General features: G+C 35.4%; 2 protein-coding genes across 2 annotated transcripts; one reads left to right on the top strand and one right to left on the bottom strand.

The window, feature by feature from the left end:
• Positions 1 to 2,916: 2,916 nt before the first annotated feature.
• LOC140062908 (putative RNA-binding protein RbpE) lies at positions 2,917 to 11,766 on the bottom strand. Its single transcript, XM_072109301.1, has 5 exons — positions 11,637 to 11,766; positions 6,671 to 6,711; positions 4,230 to 4,396; positions 4,032 to 4,077; positions 2,917 to 3,704 (listed from the first exon to the last, which is right to left on the bottom strand). Exons 1-5 carry the CDS (start codon positions 11,654 to 11,656, stop codon positions 3,469 to 3,471), a joined length of 510 nt encoding a protein of 169 aa, XP_071965402.1. The 5' UTR covers positions 11,657 to 11,766; the 3' UTR covers positions 2,917 to 3,468.
• A 444-nt stretch (positions 11,767 to 12,210) lies between these two features.
• On the top strand, positions 12,211 to 20,697 carry LOC140062907 (RNA-binding protein 3-like). The gene is made up of 5 exons (XM_072109300.1): positions 12,211 to 12,352; positions 13,889 to 13,929; positions 18,123 to 18,289; positions 19,563 to 19,617; positions 19,841 to 20,697. The coding sequence occupies exons 1-5, from the start codon at positions 12,333 to 12,335 to the stop codon at positions 20,086 to 20,088; spliced, it is 531 nt and encodes a 176-aa protein (XP_071965401.1). The 5' UTR covers positions 12,211 to 12,332; the 3' UTR covers positions 20,089 to 20,697.
• The last annotated feature ends 4,588 nt before the right edge of the window (positions 20,698 to 25,285 follow it).

The following is a 25,285-nucleotide window of genomic DNA, read 5'->3' as shown; positions in this document are numbered from 1 at the left end:
ACTAAGCTGGGCCTAGTAGAAGTATGTACTATATTGGCATAGCCTGGTTGGTAGTATCACTATCGTTACGTTATAAGCGGACAGCATGCTCATAGTCTTACACGTGTGTAGTAAGGTAATCTCTTCTTCCTCGGTCACATTTGCCTCATTTTAATATATGTCACGCAAGGCTGAACAACACTCTCATGAATAATAAACAGTTGATTACGTCATACTATACAACTGGAATTTTAAAAGCAAAAATATCCTCCAGGGTGGATTTAAAATGCAGTTTTGTTAAAAATTTGGGATTTTTCAGATTTCATATTGGCCCTCATTGGTTCAAAGGCGGCGAATAATTTTTAAATTACCACTTCTAGTGAAAATTTTAGTATGGTTTTGTCTATGTGTATGTATGTGTGAACCAATTATCTTAAAAGATACTGTAGATTTGTATGTATTGTATTAGTTTGACCGGTGAACTGTAGGAACATAGTAACTATTGTATAAAGTTGTGATAAAGTATCCATGTCTATGTTAAAGACACTTAATAATAATATAAATGATTAGGAATGTGACTCAAGTTTCTGTCATCTACAACAATTTTAAAGGGGCCATGATGTCATTTAAATTCCATAAACTAACTCATCCCAAATGTATGTGATGAGGTCATAATTAAGGCACCGTAAAGGGTACCATTTCTCTTTATTTAGTTATAGGCCCTGTTCAGACCCATGGCGTTAGACCGTTTTAGCGTACAACGTTACTATCAAGGTCACGTTACAAACCGCAGAGAAAAAAACGAGGTGTTCAGACCACCCATAGCGTACGATTATCGTTACAACGGAAGTACGTCATCCAGGTTGTTTCTAGTTGCATATTCATGTGCTCTTACCCACGTGTTTTCATCATTATTTCCACTGTATATAGGCCTAGATCTCAGCCCTACAATTATGACAAAATTTGCCGTAAATAAAACATACCTCAGCATTTATTTAAGAAAAATATAGTAAAGCCAAATTTCTGTTTCTATTGTTTTTATTTTGTAGTAAAAAACATTTTCCCCAGGCTCTTGTGTTACGAAAATAAAGCAGGCCTCGTAATGATGAAGAAAACAATGATTGTGATTAGTCTATCCAGTCCAGTCAAGATATATATTCTTTGGTCCAGTCGGTTGAAAATAACCCTTAACTTGCTAATAAAAGGGACACAGCTCCCCTTGTTTGTTTACTGATTTTTTTAGTAGTTAGGGGGTTTTCAGCATTAAACTTGTCCAGTCTAGTCTGCCTTGATGAATGAGTGACTTGATGTCCCACGCTAGTTTTTAGCTTGAATGAAATGCGTGAATGGCTCTAGGCCTAAAAGCGGATGGGATCGTAGTCCCTATGTTTAAATACAAGGTGCATGTATTTATGTCATTTGTTAGAAAATAATATAATGGTAATCAGTTGATAATAGTTTGTAGCCTTTGTAACAGTTGTATTTGTAGTGTAGTTAGGCCTTATTTATTCTGGCCTTTTTGTTATTGAAATCCATCTCACACATTGACGATACAAGATGTCAGCCTAGGTCAAACCTTGTTTCGCGTCATAACAGGAAACGTTCTGATTGGATACAACGTTGACTTACAGTAGCGTCGTACGCTAAAACGGTACTATCAACCGTTTTCCACTACAACGCTACAACCGTTGTACGACGCGTTGTACGCTAATCCCCAACTGTTCAGACACACATTCTTTTAGCGTCGTACGCTAAAACGGTCTAACGCCATGGGTCTGAACAGGGCCATAGTTATATAGCCTACCTAGAAAACATGACATGTGTTTGATTTCAGTAATTGTTTATTTAAAAAAATGTGTTTTTTATCGGACAAATCTTTTAGACTTGTAATAAAATTGTATTGAAGAAATACATAAGAAATACAGGTGTATTAGGTATAGGCCTAATCTGACTGAAAGTTCAATTTGATGAATAAATATCTCACACTCACACCCTATTTAATAATAGTGCTAGGTACCGTTGTCAGCAGCCCAAAATCAAATTGATGAATATGTGTTCATGTCACTTAATTTGGTAATTGTTCTCAAGAAAGCACTTAAATTGAAAAATGAAAAATCCAGTTTATTCATAATAATCATTACATAATATTTCAATTTGATACATTAAATAATATCTTGTTTTATCTTTTCCATCCAATTACAATTACGGCCCAATACTGTAGTGCAAGTGAAATTTATGAATATTCAAGAGGTAAAATCCCAGTATAGTACGACGTAATCAACGTTTATTATTCATGAGAGTGTTGTTCAGCCTAGCGTGACATTATACAGTATTAAAATGAGGCAAATGTGACCGAGGAAGAAGAGATTACTGTATAGGTAGACCATCACATCGGCGGATCACGATCCTCCTCTAATTGATTATTAAAGAGGGCGGTCTTCAGTTTTCTAAGTCGGCCTTCTTAAATTCAGAATAAATTCGACAAATTAAATGTATATTGTTCAAATACTGTACCGTGCTACTAAATAAGCTCAGAAATTGCGTAAAAATGTTGATTTCCGTTCTTTCTGTGATATTTATTAACTTATTTGCAAAAGAACACATTATTAATCTGTTATCACATTTAAAACTAAACTCAAAACTCATCTCTTCAGAGAAGCATAATCGCACGCTACTACTTGCACTGATCTTGGAAAACACAGCGCTTTGAAACCTTTGTCTCTTGCGCTTTATAAATGTTATTTATTATTATTAAACTGGAAAATGTGTGCACTTTAAAATCGGTAATTATATGCAAATTTGTGAAAAAATATATCTACTTTGAATTTATCGTACCTCCTCTCGGATGACTTTTTATGAATTGCAAATATGAATGTATTACGATACAATTATTACTACAGTACTTCACAAACAAAAGAGAATCTACACAAAAAGGCATACATTTAACAAAATTTATTTGAAAACACAGCATGTTAAGGAAACTAATGGAATACGAGAGCTACAAGAAATAATATTTGATATGGGATCGGACACAGTGGAAGACTGCCATCAATAGTCAAGTACATTCAAACCCAGCAGAACAAAGTAAACCGTATATACATATGTGAATGTTTAACCAAAAAAATGCATCATTATTTTAGTTGCATACTATTTATACAATACACAGCTGAAAATTCCATTCCGTAATTTATCAAAGCTTTAAAATACAGTCGTGAAGTAAAAATGGGTATCAAAATTAATTTATTTAAAACTAGATAATGAACACGTTCATTAGACATGTAAAGTTATTTTTTTCATGGAAAACCATATATAATGTACTATAATTACTAATGCTTATTTTTAGGACAAAGAAAACCTGGCCAGTACTACAAATATAAACACATACAATGGAAAGATTTCTAGTCTTTTTTTAAATGCCCCAGACTCCCTCCCAAGAACTTTTTACAAAGACTCGTCCATGATACTGCTAACATAGTTTGGTCTATAAATTTACCACTGCTGTTGCCCATAGTCGCCACCGCTGTATCCTCCACCGCCACCGCTGTATCCTCCTCCTCCGCCACCGCTGTATCTTCCTCCTCCACCACCTCCATAATTACTCCGGCTATTTCCATAACCGCCGCCACCACCACTGTAGCCTCTGTCGTTAGATCTATATCCTCCACCGCCGCCTCCATATCCTCCTCCGCCGCCTCCATATCCGCCGCCGCCGCCTCCTCTATAACCTGCAAGGAAAAACATAAAGAACTGTATAAAGCATGGAGAAATAAATATAAGCAAAGTTTTTTTCTAAAATCGTATCATAAACTACATATCCAGTGGTGCAATGGCTACGAGGGCTCACTAGCCAAACCAAGGGGCCTTGGACTCAAAGTGGACCCAGAGCAGGGCCAAAAAATACAATTCTGAATAAAGTTGAAAAGAATAGTAAACTATAAATAGTATATTCAGGAAATGGCATATTTTGCATGCTTTCGTCAGAGAATTAATCTCAATTAAATATTAATAATGCATTTTCAGTCATGCCAAGATTTAAACATTTTTAATCCTACCTCCTCGACCACCGCCACTACGAGACGTTGCTGGTTGGATTCTCAACTGTAAAAAAAAAACATGTATCTACAATTAACTTGACTTAACTTAAGATGTGTGTGCAGTTTGACAATTTAAAGGATTTATTGACATTTAGATTGTTTTTTTACATTTGACAAAGATAATTTATCTACAGAACATAGAGTAGAAATTCTTACCACCCTACCACCAAGCTCAACATCTGCGCTGTCAATCGACTTCTTTGCGGCATCTGGATTGTCAAATGTTACAAAACCAAAACCACGACTGCTGTTAGTTTCGCGATCTCGGATAATAGTTACTTCGGTGACCTCCCCAAAGGCTTTGAAAGAAGATTGCAAATCGTCTGTAAGAAAATATTTGGTTGATAGATTTAAGAACGTAGTTTTAATAATGTATATATTAGGATTCATAAAACATAATTGTAAAACAAGCGAGTATTCCTAAGATTTTTACGCAGTAATGCAAGCACAAAAGTGTCAAGCATCATAAGAAAATGACTGCTGCTTTTACCAAATGTTCATTTTTTTTTTAATGAACCAAAGTATGTAAACAACGTACAGTTACTTACAAAAAAGAGCTAATGCTTCAAATGCATGATCAAACGCAACTTAATTAAACCAAGTAGTACAATTCTAATTGCACTGTGCTGTTATTAGGCAACATACGTCATGCCATAAAGATCCACAACTATGTTCAGTATAGTCAACTCTGCATTAAGTCGTCAAATTTTCATGAAATATAGTACATACTGTATTAACATTAAAAAAAGGTTAAAACAAAAATTATATTATGGTACAGACAGTATAAATACTTGAGGACCCAACTACTACATTCATTATCATCTCTTTACTTTTCGAACCTTGTTTTTAGTCGAACCTCTTTTTTCAATTATTCATTTGTATTGTTAATAATAATATGGACTTCTTCCAAAATAGAATTAAACTTTTCAAACATTTAACAACTTTACCAGTAAACATGGCTTTCTTAAATTTTCGGTGTGTTCAGTGAAAACAATTTCTACAAATGAAACCACTCTGTTTGTAATTGCAGATGTATTGCATACAGTCATATTTAGCTCCTCAGACCAAAACTTTTGAAGTGTACAATAAATGTTTAATTTAAAGAGGTTGCCTATCGACGTATACAGTAAATGTGCATGGGATGTCAGGCGATTCTACAAGCTCAGAGTAGTACTACAGTATGTCAACATAAACCATTTATCATCATTACCATTTCGATTTTAAAGAATTAAAGACAATGCAGAGTTGTACTAGATAGGACAGCAAAAAAATTGTCAACGAAATTTGTAACAATTAAGGATTTTTTCAAAAATTAACAATGTGTATTTAGTACACTACCTTGCATGGAAAATAATACAAGTTTCTTATGCAACCCTTTCACAGTGTAGTCAATAGGGACTTTACGAAACACGACGGTTAGAGGACGACGAATATCCTGTCCACTAGAGCGTAAAATCATATATCACTGATCAGTCAACATAGCCGTTTTATTAGTTACGCACCCTTGTGCAAAGTTGACCGATGCAGTATCTCTCTCCCTCTCCTGTCTCGCGGCATGGGGCCTTTTGAATCGCTTGGCTCTGGTAGAACAGCATAGGCCTTCCTAGCAGGAGCCTCGCATTCAAACGCCACGCAGAATGTATTGCTTTTAACACAGCCATTTTAACCCAATAAAAATGTTATATCGTTAAACAAGAAGTTCAAATAATTTTTAGAGTTTTGAAATTTCCACTTTTAAGTGTAATTTGAACTATTCGTTCTCCTTAAACGGGAAAATGGCAACTTTATCATCCTCAAAAAGTTAAGACGGCAAAATTTCACGATAAGCTCCGCCCACTTTGATAGAGCTCATTCATAAATTATTCATGAGCACCGTCATGTTTCGTAAAGTCCCTAATACAGTGACAAGGTTTACACAAATATTATAGTATTAGTAATTTTATACACAGAACAAAAGGAAGTAGCGCACAAAACTTTTTTCTACTGAACTATTTTACAAATATTTGTTTGAACTGTGCTAACTTATTGCAAAATATGTAACAGTATGTATGTTCAAATTTCAATTATTATATGTGAAATTGAGAAATCGTAAAATTGAGGACCAGAATTAAGGGTTCATGATGCGTCACATGCTCTACACTATTACAGTAATGTATAAGCAAAATGTAATTGTCTTAATTTTAAGAATCCTCAATTTGATTTCGAACAGATACAAACAAAGAAAATTAATCATTAGGTGTGAACAATTAAAAATATGTGTAAATCGGGTACAAAAGGAACCATTTCTATCATCAACCAATTCGTAACAAAGAGAACTTTAGATTTTAGTCTTAATATGAGAAAGTTGAAATCGTAATCCATTATCAGGTCAGAAACAATTCTACTGCCCTTTATTGTAAGCATAGAGATCTAAACGAATGCTTTAATATATTCATTAAAAACCAAACTGAACTTTTGTATAACTGAGCAAATACAGACTAATATTTTGAGTAGACGTATTACAGTTTATCGGAATAAGAAACGTTCTTTCTCATGTTCTCGTACGGATGGCTTTCAGACAAGGGCCTCAGGCACCCGCAAACACAAACCCAACTGACCTTCCGTAGTTTCAAAGCTTAGGTTACCAACATACACCTTTCTGTTGATGAAAAACGTTAACAAATCATTATAATTTCTTTTCTTTCAACAGCTTATCCACAAAGGATTTAAAATTAATCTCAAATATTAAATTAAAAAACTTTTTTGGTTTAAACATTGTGATTTTTAAGCCAAAATATTGTCAGGAACCATATCTGCTAACTATACTTGGACCAGGCTTTATTCGTGCGATGTATCCTTAGTCTTTCAAAATCAAATACGGTACAACTTGAGTCACCATGCTGTTTATTGATAGCAAAATAACAAAGTCATTATCAATCAAACAAGAAAACTATATTTTATTGTAGGCCTAGAGGTAACATTGCAAATTTTATTAAATAGGGCCTAGTTCCTAACTGGAATGCCCACAAAGACTCAAATTTATATTAGGCATAGAGTAGATTTAGAAAAGAACCATGAATGTTACTGTTGATACTGTACACGGTTCGTTAACTTGAAGAATAACATCGTGAGGTGGTTTCCCGAAAGATCGTAAAAATCAAAACGGTACTGGGTATGACCAACTAGCGTTCTTGTCACCAACTAGTCATCCATTCATAGAAGTACTGATGTAGTAGCCTATCTGTACGGTGACCATAGAATGTGACCCGAGACATAACTAACTACGACTTTTAGTTGTTAAATGAAATTATGTCAATAATGATAACACACTAGGCATATAAATACAGTCGACTCCGCCTAAGTCTAATCGAATGGGACCGGTATAAATATTCGAGTTACGCGAACTTCGACTTACAGATTTGCCAAAAAAATGCTAGGCCTAGGTTCACTCACTAGCCGCGCTATGGCTAGGCCTAGTGGACCCTGCCCTGTCGCGGCCCACGCGATGAGCAGGGCTCGATATTTCACTAGTCCGGCGTACAATGTCTAGTTAAAACTGCTCTGGGTTAGTCAATCTTCCACCCAACAAGCCCGGGTGTCTAGTGTGTAAATAATTAGGCTAGAGAATATTTAGGCCTAGACTTTTAAAATGCATTATTAAAATACTCTAGCCACTGGCCTAATTGTTTGTAGTCCATCATTTTTATAGAGCGCCTTCGCAATCACGTTCCTCGTTAACGTTAACGAAGGAGAGCAACTAATCACGCTCCTTAAATCAGCGTGTCAAGTCACCAATAAGGGGATTCCCCTGTCTGCTTTCAAGCAAAGATACTATAGCGCCACGAAGAGCGCCACTACGTGGCGCTATACGATCTTTGCTTTCAAGTGCCAATTTACTTCCATTCCACCTCACAGTGTATCCAGTGCGGTGTCAGATAAATGCCTCAACTAGTCTTTTAAGCCAGAACAAGTACCAACCAAATGGTTGCTTTTATTGAACAAATCAATTTTAATGTATAAAATATAGTTAATGAAAAAAAAATTTAATAGAAGTAGGCCTATTTTTATTAATTAGAGGAAGATGCTTCACTTCTGTCTTTGGAATTTTAATTAATTTTTTTCTCCGAAAAAAATCAACCAATTTGGTTACCCAAATTTAGTGACAAAACATGTCCTCTAGTCTCACCATCCCAGCAGCTGGTCTAGCTCTTCTAGCAAGCATCGCGTGTGTGACCGCCGCATGTAAACACAGCCAAATACCCTTTCCTTAATTACATTTTTAAGATGTAATATTCAAATGATACTTAGTAACTTGTCATTAATATTTTTTTTGTATTACTTTGTGAAATACAGGTACTTAATTTTTGTTTTTAATTTCTAGGCCTAGGCCTAGCCCTATGTTATTTATTATAGGCCTAGGCCTAGCCTAGAGTAGATTTCTGAAAAAACAGCCTAGAAAACGAATCAAGAAGCATTTTTGGGTAGAAGCTGGGATCCACTTGATTTAGGATATTTCGACCTTGCTGATTACGAATATGGCGGATCCCAAGCGAAATTCGGCCATCTAAGCCTTTTTTATAATTACCCTATATCTCGAGAACCACTTGTCACAGATAATTAATTTTGGTGTCAAAATGTTTTAAATATATGTTTTTATATTCACTTTAATGACACATTTTCTCAAAAAATGGATGCAAGTCTTATTTCTGGCATTTTGCCATTTGACCTTGATTTATCGTATCTCAGTAACCAATAATCGGAGAGACACGAAATAGGGCTCAAATTGTTCAGAAACTATACATTCATATTTATTATAATGAAATGTTTTTACAAAAAATGGCCGATTCTACAACTATTGACCTTTGAACTATTAGTCAAATATAATAATAATATAACTTTGAAAATTGTGGTCTTATGAATTTTTTTTTCGTTTTAAATTGTTTAAAACATGTGTGTTTCTATCCAGTCTAATGGCACATTTTGTACAAGAATAGCCGGATTCCTGAATAGCCGATAGTATGGTTATTGACCTTTAAACTACAGCATAGGCCTACTGTATAAACTAACTAGAACTTACAGTAGTTTAGTTAGTTTTGATTCAGGTGTGCGGTATATACCCAGTAAGATTTAGTCAATAAGCGGACTAGTGAAACATCCAGTGGGCTAGTGAAACTCACATTGAACAAGCCCAGTGGTCTAGCTAGTAAAATTTCAAAAATCGAGCCCTGATGAGCCTTCTTGAATTGAGTTTGCTTAGCTAGCTAGCTAATAAATGCTAAGCCTCTTTATCGGCAATGATAAACTGTATTTTCTTGAAACAATACAAAAACGTATAATAAATACATTTCGGTTCTTATTCGAAATCGGTATCCATTGTTTATTGCCATCTGTCTAGCACAAAATAGGTACCCACAAAACGCCACTCAAGTTCTCAACTGTGAAACAACTTGTACACTATACACTAGCGCGAGTTGTAGGACGCCACCTATACTATACAACCTGCTTGAGAGAACCGATATGGTCCCACATTATCCCCTCTGTTTGTTTATCGAATTACGTACGTTTCATCGGCTTTTTTAGCGCGTTGTTGCCGCGTAATTTGTGACTTCGATTTATACGATATAAATCACTAAAGAATGTGTGTATTCGGACAGCAAAAAGACGTCGACTTAGACGAATTTCGACTTAGAAATAAAAATTACACAGTAATGTATAGGAAAGAATTGGGACTTTCCTAAAAATTTGACTTTCGCGGAGTCGACTGTACGACTACGCCACGCGTTAAAATAATTATTATATTAATAAGAATCAGTATCTATCTAAGAATCCTAATGCTGTAATTAGCGTTGCGACCCCGACTTCCCGAACAGTTTTTTCACATCCACGCGGTGGCTGCCGTCGACAAATCAACTTGCGATTGCATGTTATGTACAGTATAATGCGTTATATGAAATCTTTTATTTTGTACTTGAAAAATCATAGAACTAGTCATGTAATTATATACAAATTCATAATTATATGAAGTTTATAAATATGAATGAAGCGACCACTTTTTAATTACAAAATAAATAGTAGGCCCACTGGTCACGTCTAACTGGTAGGCCTAGCATTTACTATTAGTGGATCCCGTATTAGTAGCCATCTCGGCTAGTATGGTTCGCTGTGGCGCAGCTATGAAATGACCCATCGCTGTTGATAAGTATAGAGTCGCCAATTACCTCGCTCTGGGCATGCGCAATAGCGTGTCGGATTCCCTAACGCTGGGCAGTTGAGTTCCGGTGCCGGAATCCTAACCACGGCGTTCTATATTTTTTTTTATAAAAATCCGGTAATTTGTATGGAGCACATCTTTAGGGAATAGACAAGTGTGACCCATAACCTGTTAAAAAGGGGTCAACTTGCGCATGAATTTACGAACTCTGATTGGCTATTCAGAAAAAACGAATGACTGTACAATCTTCTCCGGAAAATTCCAATGAAAAATTTGAAATTCCTTTGCCCACATGTCTTCGCGATGACATTTTATTTTGGGCTCGAAATGTTAGTAAAATCAGAAAAAATCGAAAACATGCCCAATATTTTGGGATTTTGCTTATATATTTTAGATATATTTATATTTTAACAGTGTACGCCTTTGGTTTTACATAAATATCACCTATATTGGATCGCAAAAGGTTTTAAATCACCTGATGCTAGGTGAGTAAGCAATTCTAGGCCGCGAAGTCCCTGATGATGTCATCACACAGCCTGTCTGAGGTGGGGGTATTCCTCCGGGACATTCGCGCAGTCCGGGGAGAGGGTAAACATAAAATAAGTACTTTCTATCTTATTTTTGTGATTTTGACACTATTTCCAAACAAAATGTGGTACTATGCAAATATACATTTGTCACCATCAACTTTCTAATTAAAAATATGTTCATAAAATGTATTTATGTGTTTTAGTAGTATTTTCACCCAGTGACTATTTGTGTACAAGGTCACAAACGCGGGGTGGGGATTCGTATGTAAACAAAGCATAGTGATGGTGCCAAATTTTTACACCTTATTTTATTCATAACTTTCGAAATACTCAATCAATTTTGTTGATTTAAAGTTTAAAATGCTTATATACTCTTTCAAACTGAACACTATTCAAATGCAGAAAGATAAATTGAAAAATATATGCCAGTCCCTAGCTAGGCCTATACTATAGTCTTAGTATAGGATTATCGCCAACACAAAGCGACACGTGCGTAGATAGAATGCTCTACTGTCTGTGTGTCAGTCACGCGTCTTGTGTACGTGTTGGGAACAAGCCTACCTATTAATTACTACTAGCCTAGCCTCTGCTGGTCTACTACTAGGCCTACCTAGGCCTAATAGAAGTACTAGGCCTAGGCTAGTTAGTAGTAGTAGTAAGTAGTAGTAGGCCTACTAGGCCTAGTACTACTAGGCCTAGGCTAGGCCTAGCCTAAGGCTAGTACTACTAGGCCTAGGCTAGCCTGGCCCTAGCTAGCTAGGCGCGGTGCATGATTTTACTACTTTTAATTGTATTGTATCATGTAGGAATGTCATTAATTAAAATAACATAACAAATTTATACCCAGTTTCTGGTTCTCCCATGGCTTTCGTAGATATTTGCGTATAGATAAAAAGATTTGTGTAGTCTTTAATGTGCAAACCTAGGTAGCCTTCTCTCTTATCGGGCCCAAGCGAAGAAAAGAATGAGAAAACGCGGCGCGAGTAAATTATTGTTCACACGTCGTCACACAAGGGCGAATGCCCATTAATGCGAAAACTAAACCAAAATATTCATCCGCGTGGCGCTAAACATAGAATTCAATTCGCACTATTTTACTATTGGTTTGTCTTTGTCTTTTGTTTGTTGGTCGACATCATCATAATTAATCTTTGGCATATTTTGCTTGTTTGTTGCGCAAAAATAAAATTAAAGTACATTCAGTAATTTCTGTCCTAGACTAGGCCTAGTCTAGGACTAATAATAATTATTGTTAAGTACTTGTTAGTTTAGATCACGTGGTACGTATGACTGGATAATCTGTAGTACTAATCTAACAATAGGGCGAATTGAATTCTTCTCTCTCTATAGCTTTTTTGCGGGTTACTTTCATTTTCACCTCGTTTTCGCAATGATGGATATTCGCACTTATGAACAATAATTAATTCTTGTGCCGCGTTTTCTCGTTCTTTTTCTTCGCTTGGGTTGAACAGAGAAGACTGAGATAGCACATTTAAGCTACAAAAATCTAAATTATTCAATTCAATATCAACGGAAGCCATGGGAGAATCAGAAGCAGGGTATATATTGTTTTTGTTATTTTAATTTGTGACATACAATAAGATTAAATGGGGAGATTATTTAAAAAAACCTAATTTTTGTTGGTTTTTTTTGTTAACACGATGGACGACTAGGCCTAGCCTAGACCACACAAAGCACATAAGCTAGATGTATCACGTGAGACAAGAGCACGTGGTGGTTTTATTTAGATATACCTGCATTACTTTATTTAATTTTATAAACACAGAAATAAATTCTTTATTTATACAAGGCCCCAAAAACATTAATTTTCGCTAGACCTTTTTCGGGCGGTTGTTCCATTTTACATTTAGCATGTGTAAAAAGTAGTGAAACAGTCTTGTATTTTTTAACTCTATCTATAAATCTCTTACTGTTTTTAATTTATCAATTATCGTGAATACTACACTTTTTTTTAGAATTATAAGTACTGTACTTTTATGAAGGAAAATCGCATAAAAAGTAAAAACAATTCTTTTCAATTTATATTTTTCAAGACGAGTATCTCGCACACTGTTCGCAAATTTTGTATACTCCATGTTTAATATTTTTTGTTTCTATTGAAAAAGAGCAACTATAATAAATAGAAGGCTAAACAAGTTTTAAAAATTTAATATGGTTCTTTTTAATTCTACTACTCGAGGCTAGTAGGCCTAACAAATAATAAAAATTTAGTGTTTGTAAGCATTCATTTAGCGCCGTTGCTAAAGATACGGTACCGTATCCATGCTTTTAAAAACTAAAGATACGGTAATTATAGAGGGCGCTTCCGTTTGCTAAAAGTACGGTAAAATTGCATTCCTAAAACTCGTACCTAAATATAAAACTCGTTCCTAAATATTAAACTCCTTCCTAAATATTAAAAACCTAACCCTCTAAATAATCTCTCTTAAATTAAAAACTAAAAAAAAAAAATTTAAAAAAGACGTCAAGAAGAGTATCGAACCTACAACCCCTTAAGCCAAAGCATCACCACATGCCCACTAGGCTACACAGCTGGCTTGCAGAAAACCAATGCAATAACCTATTTGATTAACATCCCCATTACATAGCGCCCTCTATAATTACCGTACCTTTAGTTTTTAAAAGTATGGATACGGTACCGTATCTTTAGACATAACGTTCATTTAGAGCTACAGTAGGTCCTGCAAAATAACAATATTGAACAATATTCTGTATTGGCTTTAATTAAAATATTTTAAAGAAGATTAAGTAAATTTTTTATTTCTGAATCTTTGTTACTTCTAGCTAGGCCTTCAATAAAATATACTGTTTTCTTGATGATAATTGATTGATAATGACTGTTATTTTGCTATACATAAACAGAGCTTGGTGACACAAGTTGTACCATATTTGATTTAAAAGACCAAGGAAACATCTCACAAATAAAGCCTGGTTTAAGTATAGTTAAAAAAATCACACTCTTTAAACCAAAGAAGGTTTAATATTTGAGATTATATTTTCAAATCCTTCGTGGATAAAGCTATAAAAAGAAAGGCAATTAAATGTAATGATTTGTTAACGTTTTTCATCAACAGAAAGGTGTATGTTGGTAACCTAAGCTTTGATACTACGGAAGGTCAGTTTGGTTTGTGTTTGCGGGTGCCTGAGGCCCTAGTCTGAAAGCCATCCGTACGAGAACATGAGAAAGAACATTTGTTATTCCGATAAACTGTAATACGTCTACTCAAAATATTAGTCTGTATTTGCTCAGTTATACAAAAGTTCAGTTTGGTTTTTAATGAATATATTAAAGCATTCGTTTAGATCTCTCTATGCTTACAATAAAGGGCAGTAGAATTGTTTCTGACCTGATAATGGATTACGATTTCAACTTTCTCATATTAAGACTAAAATCTAAAGTTCTCTTTGTTACGAATTGGTTGATAGAAATGGTTCCTTTTGTACCCGATTTACACATATTTTTAATTGTTTGTTTACACAATGATTAACTTTCTTTAAAATGTTTGTTTTGTATCGGTTAAAAATCAAATTGAGGATTCTTAAAATTAAGAAAATTTAGTGCGGTTTTTCTTCTTATACAGTACTGTAATAGTATAGAACTTGTGAAGCATCATGAGAGCAGCCCTTAATTCTGATGCTCAATTTTACGAATTCTCAATTTCATGTATAATAATTAAATAGAAAATGTTTACACTTGTGCAATTTAAACATTTTTTTATAACAAGGTTGCGTTATTTTCTTTTTTTTGCGTCAAAAATACTAATGACCTACATACATCGGAATGTCATGCACAAGAGTTTGTTGTGGTCTATAGTTTGTTATTAGTCCTCCCTAGATGTGATGAAAGACTGTTTGTGATTGGTTAATACTCACAGTAGTAACTCGGTACGCGGCGAACATCCAATGATTCGGCTCGAAGTAGATGAATTATTATTTATTCGGCCTACCTGATAATATTATTATTAATGTAGGCTTATTGGTGGCAATTCTTCTGTTATTATTTAAACAACCTAGGCTAGTGAATATTTTATTGCCAAGGAATTAATAATTCGTAATTATCTGTATATTATTTTTTGCAAGGTAAAGTGTCTAGGCAGGCTTGTTTACATACAATAAAGGAGGCCTAGCTAGCCGACCCAGCAGATATTCTATTTGTTGACTGTGTAATATATCGGTAAAATATGGGATGTCAAATCTTATATTTAACTTCTAAGCAGTATATATCTGTATAGTATTACCCTGAAAAATATGTTCATGTGATCAAGTTAGAACTCTAACTAAAATTGGGCCAAGTGGTTTTTACTAAATATGAAAAGTTTATTGAGAATCTCAACTAACTTCTTCCTTGCGAAGTATTAATACTAACTACTGTATCATAATACTTTGTGACCCTTTCCGTAATGTGTCCGTTGCTATAATACAGTCAACTCCGCCAACTCAAATATAATAGTATTACTCTAGTATGGGTATGAAAATTTTGGCTTAAATTATACTTTATAGATTTGTAATGCTGAGCATTGAACGCCAGGCCTAAATTTACAGTACTATATGTAATTGGTATCCTTGCTTTTTTTTGCTGCTTATACTATTGTACACCACAACTTAAAGGGGGATTCTGGGTTTAAAATTGCTTTTAAATATCGTTTATTTATTAAATAAAAAATATTATAACAATATAGACATGTCAGAATGAAGAAGAAATAACGAGAAATTAAAAAAATTAAATTTCATATACATTTTAGGGTAAATTCATGGAAAGTCTGTTTTTCAGCAGCTTAGGGAAGCTCATTAATATTCATGAGATATTCACAAAATCACGTCATCAGTGGATTCCAAACTCGCGACGTCAAGCTTAGTTGTGTTCTCTCTCCTCTCTGTCAAACGACGACCTCGACCACCCGATCATTGTGAAATACATTTTTTTGTAGATTTGCTAAGCTAGGCCTAAGGTGTAATAATAACAGTAGTAGCATATATTTATTTGACATTTAATGAAATACAAAATTTAGTACAGATTACGGGGTCATAAATTATACTATTTTTATACCTTGAATTAATAGTACAGATCGTATATCGGCTTCACGTACTAGGCTAGGCCTAGCCTAAATCATTTTATTCATGCCGGGGTGAGAGCCATTTCTGACTAGGGATTCCATGCCACGATGGCTACGTTAAAACATTGGGGCCATCATTCATGGGCCTAGCTAGCCTATTACTAAACGATTGGCCCATCAATAACAAAACTCAGTGGATTCAAAACCCATCCTATCAACCAAACTCCTAAACAGTCTAAACCTAAAACGTTCTACAAAAATCTGCTGTAAATATTGAGGCAAAACAAGGTCCGATCGCCGTCCGCACGTACGTGTACGTCCCGATCGTCTAATGTAATAAGTAGGCCTAGTTTACTCTCCAAAAAAGCGGATACTGCATCAAGCAAGTAGACCGGTAGAGTAGGAAGGAGACCTAGCCTAGCCTAGCCGATCCGGCCCAGTTAAAAATTGAGCTAGCTAGTGTAGTAGACCCTATGCGAATTGATACTACCAGGCCTTTTACTATAGGCTACACTTGTTAAAATTAGCAATACTGTACTTATGTTTACAAATATTCAAACTCTCTCATTCGAGCTATATTATCTATACCATTCCGGTAGGTTGAGTCGACCTTCAATCAAATACTGTACATCGTTCATGTTGTGATTATAGACGGGGTATACTCGACCCGACCAGTTTGGTATTGTATACTGTATTATATCTGATTATCACGTGATGATGCCAGGCATGGACAGAGAGAGCACGTGTATCGTCGTCTCGCTCTCCTCGCTCAGCAGGAATGTATACGTTACGCTTCATTGATTTTGAAGGCTTTCCCTAAGTCAGTGCGAAAATCGGCAAACGTAAAGTGCAAACTTATCTAATTTTTCACTGTTTTGATGGATTTTCATAGAAAATTGACTTTATAAATGGGAAGACCGACTAAAATTACATCAGATAAGTATAATTTTACAAAAGTAATTGATATGGTTAATGATAACGAGTCGTCGGAAGATTGACCATTTCACGAATTTCCTATTCTGTAACCACAGTGTGATTTTGCCGTAGCTGCACTTGTAATCTGGCCTCATTTCACAGCCTTCGTTCTGCTTCACTGGGCGCTTATATAAATTGAAACTTTTACCGTTCAAGAGACAAACAAATATATTTTACATTTTTTACTATTCATTTTAAACCCGGAACCCCCCTTTAAGAAAACCAATGTAATCATTTCAAAATTTCTAAATAAAAATTACAAAGTAATCGTGCAAGGGGAGAATTTTATACAAAATATCTAGTGATGATTTATTGTCTTGTGCAGAGTTGACTGCTTGACTAATCTTAATTATTCTCTGAGCTTCATTTCCGAGTTCAATTCTTTTTTAAAGTCACTCTACTTTTGACCGTTATTTATTTATTTCACCCTAAACAAATTCATACGCTTTCAAATAGCAGAGAATAGCTTAGTAAAGCTTGTTTTATCGGCAATAAATTTTCCAATACTATACATTAAAAGACATGAAGTCATTGGTAAATATCTTGAAATAAAGTCAAAAGCGTCGTTGTAGTTAGCTCTGTGGTGTTAGTTAAGATATAGCTGGCCTAGTTGCCACGCGATAGAACATGGCATAGTTTGCGAGTTATTAACTGCCTAGTTCACATTAAAAGGCATACGTTGAGCAAGGCATATGCCAGCCTTCCACCGTACATGTGAACATACAGTACCCTTTGTGTCTATTACAGACATGAATGTAGTGTTGTACAGTACTGTGTGTTCAGTCCATCAGTTTTAAGGAGAGTGAGAGCGATTGCTCTCCTCCGCTCTCCTAAACTTGTTTCAAGGAGAGCAACTAATTGCTCTCCTCCCGGACCCAGCCTAGGCTAGTCCACATTTTGCACCATGTACTGTACTAGGAGAGCAAACTGCTCTCAGTATTCCAGGAGAGCAATGAACTTTTTCATACGTGAAGGACTGGTGTATTGCCAAATAGCAATGCAGTGAATTTATGATATGACACTACTTTTTTTAAGTGGTATATTTGATCATGCATTTGCAACATTAGTTGTTTAAACTAAATTATTGAAGTGATTTAAAGAAATGGAACTGCAGCACACAGTATTCACCAAGTCATTGCAAATTTTGTGTATGCATTACTGCATAACAATATTGGAAATTCTTACCTTCGTTACTCACCACAACATCTTATATTAATGATTTTTTTTTACAATTCTAATCTATGCACCGTAAATCCAACGACTAAATATTTTCTTGCAGAGATGTTAGAAGCTGCTTTCGAAAACATCGGCAAGGTTACCGAAGTAACTATTATCACGGATCGGGAAACTCGACGTAGTCGTGGTTTTGGGTTTGTAACATTTGTTGACCCAGAGATGGCGGAGAAGGCGATTGCCAGCGCAGATTTTGAACTTAGTGGTAGAGTGGTAAGAATTTTTATGTTCTGTGGATAGATTCTTTTTTATAAAATGTAAAAAACATTCTAAATTTAAATTCAACTTGATTTGAACTCATCACTTTGACGCTGAAAATAATTATTCCATTCTTCGACATGCAGTCGGAAAGCCGCGTTGGTAACGCATCACTGATTTCATTCATTGTGAGGGCGCGCTTCGTGGAAAATGTTTTTGCTATTTTAGTACACTTAGAAAATGGTATAATTTTGATATTAAATTAAATCAATAAACGTATTTCAATAGTTGAACTACAATTTAATTGATTTTAGGGGCACCAAGGCCATTTGTTTTAAATCGAAGGGGCACCAAGGCCAAAATTAAAAAATATTGTAATAACTAGGCCAAAACTAGACATGAAACTCGTCACTTTGTCGAGTTAGTTATCCGCACCACAAACGCCACGTGCACGTCATACGTTGGAATATTGCACACAGAAAAAGATTATGGCATTATGACCTGAACTGAAGAATATGATATGTTTTTATTGCTGAATTCTGTTATTTTGTGTCATATCGTATACACAGTATAATCTGTATACATACAGTAGCACATACAGTGTAGAATAGGTGAAATTACGAAACTCGCTATTTATTCCAATTTTTAACATGTTAACGGATTCAAAATGAAACGCAAAGGTAGCAATTTTGGAAGGAAATTATCTCAACGCCTCAATCTTATCGCCTACTAATGTTTATTAAACAGCTATTAAATGATGTATACTTTATGCTAATGTTTTCGCGCGAAACGTTGATGCCTCTGTGCCGAGAGAGGTTCTCTAAAAAATTTATGACGTCGTGCGAAATTGTAAATTCAGCGATAGCGGTCATATTTCCCAACGCGGCTCTCCGACTGATGAAGTAAATGTTTACAGTGATGAATTGTGTTTTTTGTCGTACAGTATACAGTATTTTTACAGAATATACTGTATAAATTATATACAGTACAGTGTTTAGCATAGGAGAAATCACAAGACCCATCTTTTATTCCAATTTTTAACATGGCATCATCAAAATGATAATGGAGATTTTAGAAGATGATTATCTAAATAGATTTTGAGCTTATCTTGGGGAGAGTTCACTTGCAGGCAGCTAAACTATCCTCGGCTCTTCCACACAAACATGATTACACGTGGGACCATCATTGATGTACTCGTTTTAATTTAGAACTAAACCCTTTAAATTGTCAAATATCAAACTGCACACACAGATTAAGTGAATTGTGGACTGTTTTTTTTTTTTTACAGTTGAGAATCCAACCAGCAACGAGTCGTCGTGGTGGTGGAGGTGGAGGCGGAGGAGGTAGGTTTTGAAACGAGAACTTTCCAACAATACTGAAGATAGATTAATACGTGCGCGCGTAATATCTTTGGGACCTTGTGAAAAAAAAATATTCATTCTAAATACAGTATCAGAACGTCGATCGCGCATACCTAGGTTTGTTGTTGTTGGTCAAGTGGATTTGGAGGAGGTGGCGATCAGTGGCCCAGTTTGTAAGTTACTTTTACTATGTTTTTCTTTGTAGGTTATGACCGTCGAGCAGGTGGTGGAGGATATGGAGGCGGCGGCGGAGGATATGGAGGCGGTGGCGGAGGATATAGATCTAACGACAGAGGCTACGGTGGTGGCAGCGGCGGTTACGGAAATAGCCGAAGTAATTATGGAGGTGGTGGAGGAGGAAGATACAGCGGTGGCGGAGGAGGAGGATACAGTAGTGGTGGTGGCAGCGGCGGAGGATACGGCGGTGGCGACTATGGGCAACAGCAGTGGTAAATTAATAGACCAAGCTATGTTAGCAGTATTATCTATGCTGAGTATTTGTAAAAAGTTCTTGGGCGGGAGTTTAGGACAATTAAAAAAGAAAATAGAGAAATTGTTCTATTGTATGCGTTAGGTTTACATTCATGATACTGACCTGGTGATTCTTTTGACCCAAAAATAAGCATTTGTAATTGATAATTGTACCAGGAAAAACAACCAAACTTGGCATTTCCAATTATCAGTTAGGTAATTTATCTGAGAGTTTTTAATTAACAAGTTTCAATATCCTTTTTTTAATTCAGTAATGTATTTTAAAGCTTTGAGAAATTATGATGGAATTTTCAGCTGTGTATTGTATAAATAGTATGCTACTAAAATGATGGAATGCATTTTATTTTGTATGTTATTGTTAAAATAAAAGAAAGTAATTGGTTAAACATTCACATTCATTGCACGATATGTATATACGGTTTACTTTGTTCTGCTGGGTTTGAATGTACTTGACTATTGATGGCAGTCTTCCACTCAATTGTGTCCATATCAAATATTATTTCTTATAGCTCTCGTATTCCATTAGTTTACTTAAAATGCTGTGTTTTCAAATAAATTTTGTTAAATGTATTTGCGAGATTCTCTTTTATTGGCCATTTTTGGAAAATTTCCCTGTACTACCCTCGCTTCCAAATACGGCTATATTCCGAAAAGTTACGTCACATAACCGGAAATGGCATAATTACGGTAAATTGTGAAATCTCAAAAGTGATTTTTTGCTATTTCCGCGAGCAGAAGTGACGTCACAATATCATAAATAGGTTTTACTGTATATTCTTATTCTCCAAGTCAATACCTTTGAAATGACACCAAACACGGCTATATTACGACGAAAATCGTTTGGTACCAAGGTACCATCTTCGAGATGTCATATGGCTGTATCCGATTTGAAATTTTAAAATCCGGATCTATAGCTTTGAGGACATGTCCCTGTAGTATACCCATGCCAAATCCCAGCTCAATACTACAATGAATAAGGGAGGAGTAGTACTTTAAATCGCACTTTTTTCGTTTCATACCATGTTTACGACGTAATTCTGCATCCGGTTGAAGTACAAAAATGTTCTCTCTATAGCTTTGTTCACCTATTACCCTAGTACAGTACTGTATATGCATGCCATGTTTCAGAGCCGTCAGACGACGCCTAAAGAACTAGTAGGACTTTAAAGTTGGCTCAATAGTGTCCAGATGGAAGGAGAAGATGAGCGAGTCCTAGACTCTGGTACCCCGAGTAAAAATACAGTAAAATTATATAGGTAATGGAAGTTAATGAATTGTATGTACTACAAAATAGACATTTGTAATGCATGTGACGGGGTTTTATTCGAAGAAAAAGTTAACGCCAAACGATGTGTTGGGTGTTTATTTTAATAAGTATAGTGTATAGCAATCATTGAAACCAAATTTCATGTTTGCCTAACTAAACAGTACAGATATGACATTCATACAGAATCGGACATAGACATTTTCAAAATTGAGATTTTCATAAATACTGAAACTACATAATCCATGATTTAAAAATGCAGTACAGTTTCTGTACTTACAAAATGCAAATTGCAAAAAAATAGCCGAGTATTTGTTTACGCCTTAGCAATGGGGTATTCTAATTGTTCTAATACAATGAAACTTCGCACCTTCGTTCATTAACTATTGTCCTATCATATACTGCACAATACAACATTAAAACAAAAAACCCTATTGAAACACTCTAATTATGTTTATGAAAATCGTGTTCATCTCTGATTTGATGATGCCCAGTGATTGGTTGTGACGTAGATATCATAACCAGCAGTAGCCAATCATTGACACTACTGACTAAACCCAGTTGATTCACAACTTCTTCCAATATAAAAGCCGTTTTCAAGATCTGATGTTCAAAGAGTGTGCTTCAATCTAATAGGACACTGAGCTCGCAAAAGAGGAACTCCTTTGATCTCTTGTCTGGCTGCGACAAATACCAACATTACTGTGCTATGAACATCTCTGCAGTGTCTGTTTAAGGGGATGGGAACTGATCGTGTCGCAGCCACAGATAAACCCTTTTTTCTCCGGAGCTCAGCATCTCCTGTTAGATTGCCTTGGTTTGATCACTTTAATGTTACCGCTGTTACAATCCTCTCTCCATATACATGATACAATCAACACAACTAGGGAACGTATTTATTATTATATATATATATATTTTACAATAGTAACCCCCATGGGGTACTCTATTAGAGTAATAGGTTATTATTATAGATTGACTTATAAGGTGAGTTACTATTAGAAGGGGATTAATATTAGAGTGTGGGTTACTATTAGAAGATTTACGGTAATCAGATCAGCGCCGCGGTGGTGGTGTCGATAGAGATCATTTTCTGGAATTAGACATGAAAACAAGGATATAGCATCCATGATATAAGTCTTGATAGAACCAATCTTGAATACGGTTGCGTAAAGGTATTACAATTCCAGAGATATTGTCGTCGTTGATCAAAACTCGATGGATATAGTTGCAATACAGAGCCATGTTCCTTTCTATTCTGTTTAGTCCACAACTACGAATTTATCCAACGTTGAAAACTATTTGAACTGAACCAACAGTACGAAATATGTAAACACCATACCAACTCCCTATAGAAAAGAAAGTAAAGTATTTTTTAGCCAATAATGACATTGTAATATTCTCGTATAACTAAATCTGCAGGTTTTTTTGTTTTTTTTCTAGATCCCGAGTTTAATAGACATTATAATATCCTTATTTCTTATCTCTGCGCTTCAGCTGGTAACCAAGACAATCTAACACTTATACTAATATATTCTCATAAAATTACCGGAATCAAAATTATGTTAAGATACAGTATTTCTAAGCGTCTGAGACCCATAATAATGTTGTGAGCTCTCATTCGCCCGGCGGCCGTGTAAGTAGACCACTAATTGGAAACACACCATCTTACCGTCAATAGAACCTCTTTGCTAATGATAATCATTCCCCACACAGAAAAGCCAATAGGCGGGCCATTCAATCGAGACAAAAACAGAGTATGTACCTGAAAAAAACGACAATTAGGAGTGATTACTGATCATGCACATTAATACCAAAGTTTAATATAAGATTGTTAAGATAAGATTTATTAGGCCTACTTATCTGTCACCCGATTATATTCTGTATCTCCACATCATGACATAAACTAAAGGCCAATTCGTATCGGGTAAATGTGTCGTATTAGGTTGTAATTGTGATAATTATTGCTCTCCCTCCAAATAAAACATTATGCATGCATTTCTCCATACAAGTTGATAATAATGTAAGTGCGTGCACATACATTACAATCATACATGTTTAAAACTACTGTTTTCCTAATGCTTGGTTCCCACTAGAGACGCAACACAACGACGTAACGCAACATAAGGGATTTGACCAATCAAAAGCGATGGAATATTCTAACTGTCCTCTGTCATTGGTCAACTCGCTTGCGTTGCGTCCACGTCCTTACGTTGCGTCCAAGTGGGAACCAAGCTTTACCGTGAGAAGTTTATCGTTTGGCGAGTCAGCAATTGCGTTCAATTTGAATATTTTTTCATTTAATGCATGAACCTAAAAAATACAATACACAATATTTTAATATGGCATATAACATTGCTGTCAATTCTCGTATATCTTCATGTAGAACAAAACAATTACTATGATGAAAGGTGTTAACTCGGTGGCTGATTTCCGCCAAAGAAAACAATTATTTTATAATAATACGGCGTTATAACGCCGTAATTAGGGCGTTATAACACCGTTTTTGTTAAGATAACGCAATCATAAAGTTACTGCGAAGATGATTTTATTAAACAACAAAATGTAAACGAAAACTAATAACGTAAGCGAATTGGGTACGGTGTACACTGTGCGAACTTACCTCGGAATTAAGACACGATGCATAAATTGTTAAAGCGGCAACCATTATAGTAACTACAACAAGCCAATAGGCATAACTTAACCTGGTTTCAATATTTACATTCAAGTAAATACATTGATATGCTATGAATATCATTAGTGGGATGTCCACAAAACATGCTACACACACCAACGTTGAAAAGCAACAATCTGCTTTTTGAACAGAAACACACAAGTGGTTGTGTTGTTGACGTATTAACTCATAACGGCGCTCATTTACTTCACCTTTTTTGCCTTCCTCAGACTCTAATAACAACTTCGAAAAAGTTTCTGAGAGTAATTTGAACTGTGTTCTTAGATACTCGGAAATGTGACAAAACAAAAGTGTGTGTTGTATGGATGATAAATGACATACGACAGAGACAATCATAACGAGCGTTATGCTAAGATTCGATGTCCAAGGAGCAGTCATTATATGATACGAACTGGATTCAAGTTTAAGTGTTAAGTATAGTGAAATAAAAAAGCCACTTATGATCCACATTGCAGTAATAACTAATGAAACTTTGACGTTGCGGCTCAGCTTACTCTTATCAGGAACGCAGTTAAGGAGTTTACTTTCTTCACTGTTACCGAACATTTGGCTATGTTCAAAAAACGATAATAAACCTTCCTTTTTAGCGCATATAACGAATGTCATTGCTGTATTTACAAACACCTGGAAAAACCACGCACACATAATTATTTCAGAGTACGTTAGACCAGGAAAAATATCTGTTTTCCAAATTTCTGGAACAAATCGGAAAAAGTTAAACGCAGTTATGACGCAAACAACAAAGTGCCATATCTTCCAAATTACTTCTTGTTTTCTGACGTCATTAAATGATGGCTCGTGGTATATTCCAGCAACTTTCATGATGAAAATAAACCATTTCAGTTGAGAGTAGAGTGGGTGACTCATTCTGATACTGAGTGACGTCGTTGCACGCAAGACTTCGACATCTAGCTCCTTTGGGTGAATTTTGTTACTTCTGTTACTTGACTTTCTCAAGCTAATAGTTTGAATACTGTCGTCATCCATCTTACAGTTAGCTTTCCTCCCTCTAAAAAAAATGATTTGAATTACACTTCACCAACGGCTACAAACCTGAAAAACACAATATTGTTCAAATATGCCTAAAAATAATTTTATTTATAGTTTTTGCGATGACCATCTCACAATTTCTTAGCTAACCGAGCATTTTCTCAATAGGATACTACGGCGCGCAAGCTTCGGCGGTTCTATCGATAGCA

Source organism: Antedon mediterranea, chromosome 11 (assembly GCF_964355755.1).
Source record: "Antedon mediterranea chromosome 11, ecAntMedi1.1, whole genome shotgun sequence".
In the NCBI taxonomy this organism is placed as follows: Eukaryota; Metazoa; Echinodermata; class Crinoidea; order Comatulida; family Antedonidae; genus Antedon; species Antedon mediterranea.
Note: the sequence above shows the minus strand (reverse complement) of the source record. Positions and strands in the feature narration are given on the sequence as shown.

What these genes read in the sequence shown, in the direction of transcription:
- LOC140062908 (XM_072109301.1), bottom strand. Translation starts at nt 11,656, where the DNA reads ATGGGAGAACCAGAAACTGG. An exon ending in AAGCTTTGAAACTACGGAAG is followed by an intron (nt 4,397 to 6,670) that starts GTCAGTTGGGTT and finishes ATTTTCTTACAG; the next exon opens with ACGATTTGCAATCTTCTTTC. An exon ending in TAGTGGCGGTGGTCGAGGAG is followed by an intron (nt 3,705 to 4,031) that starts GTAGGATTAAAA and finishes TTTTCCTTGCAG; the next exon opens with GTTATAGAGGAGGCGGCGGC.
- LOC140062907 (XM_072109300.1), top strand. Translation starts at nt 12,333, where the DNA reads ATGGGAGAATCAGAAGCAGG. An exon ending in AAGCTTTGATACTACGGAAG is followed by an intron (nt 13,930 to 18,122) that starts GTCAGTTTGGTT and finishes ATTTTCTTGCAG; the next exon opens with AGATGTTAGAAGCTGCTTTC. An exon ending in TGGAGGTGGAGGCGGAGGAG is followed by an intron (nt 19,618 to 19,840) that starts GTAGGTTTTGAA and finishes TTTTCTTTGTAG; the next exon opens with GTTATGACCGTCGAGCAGGT.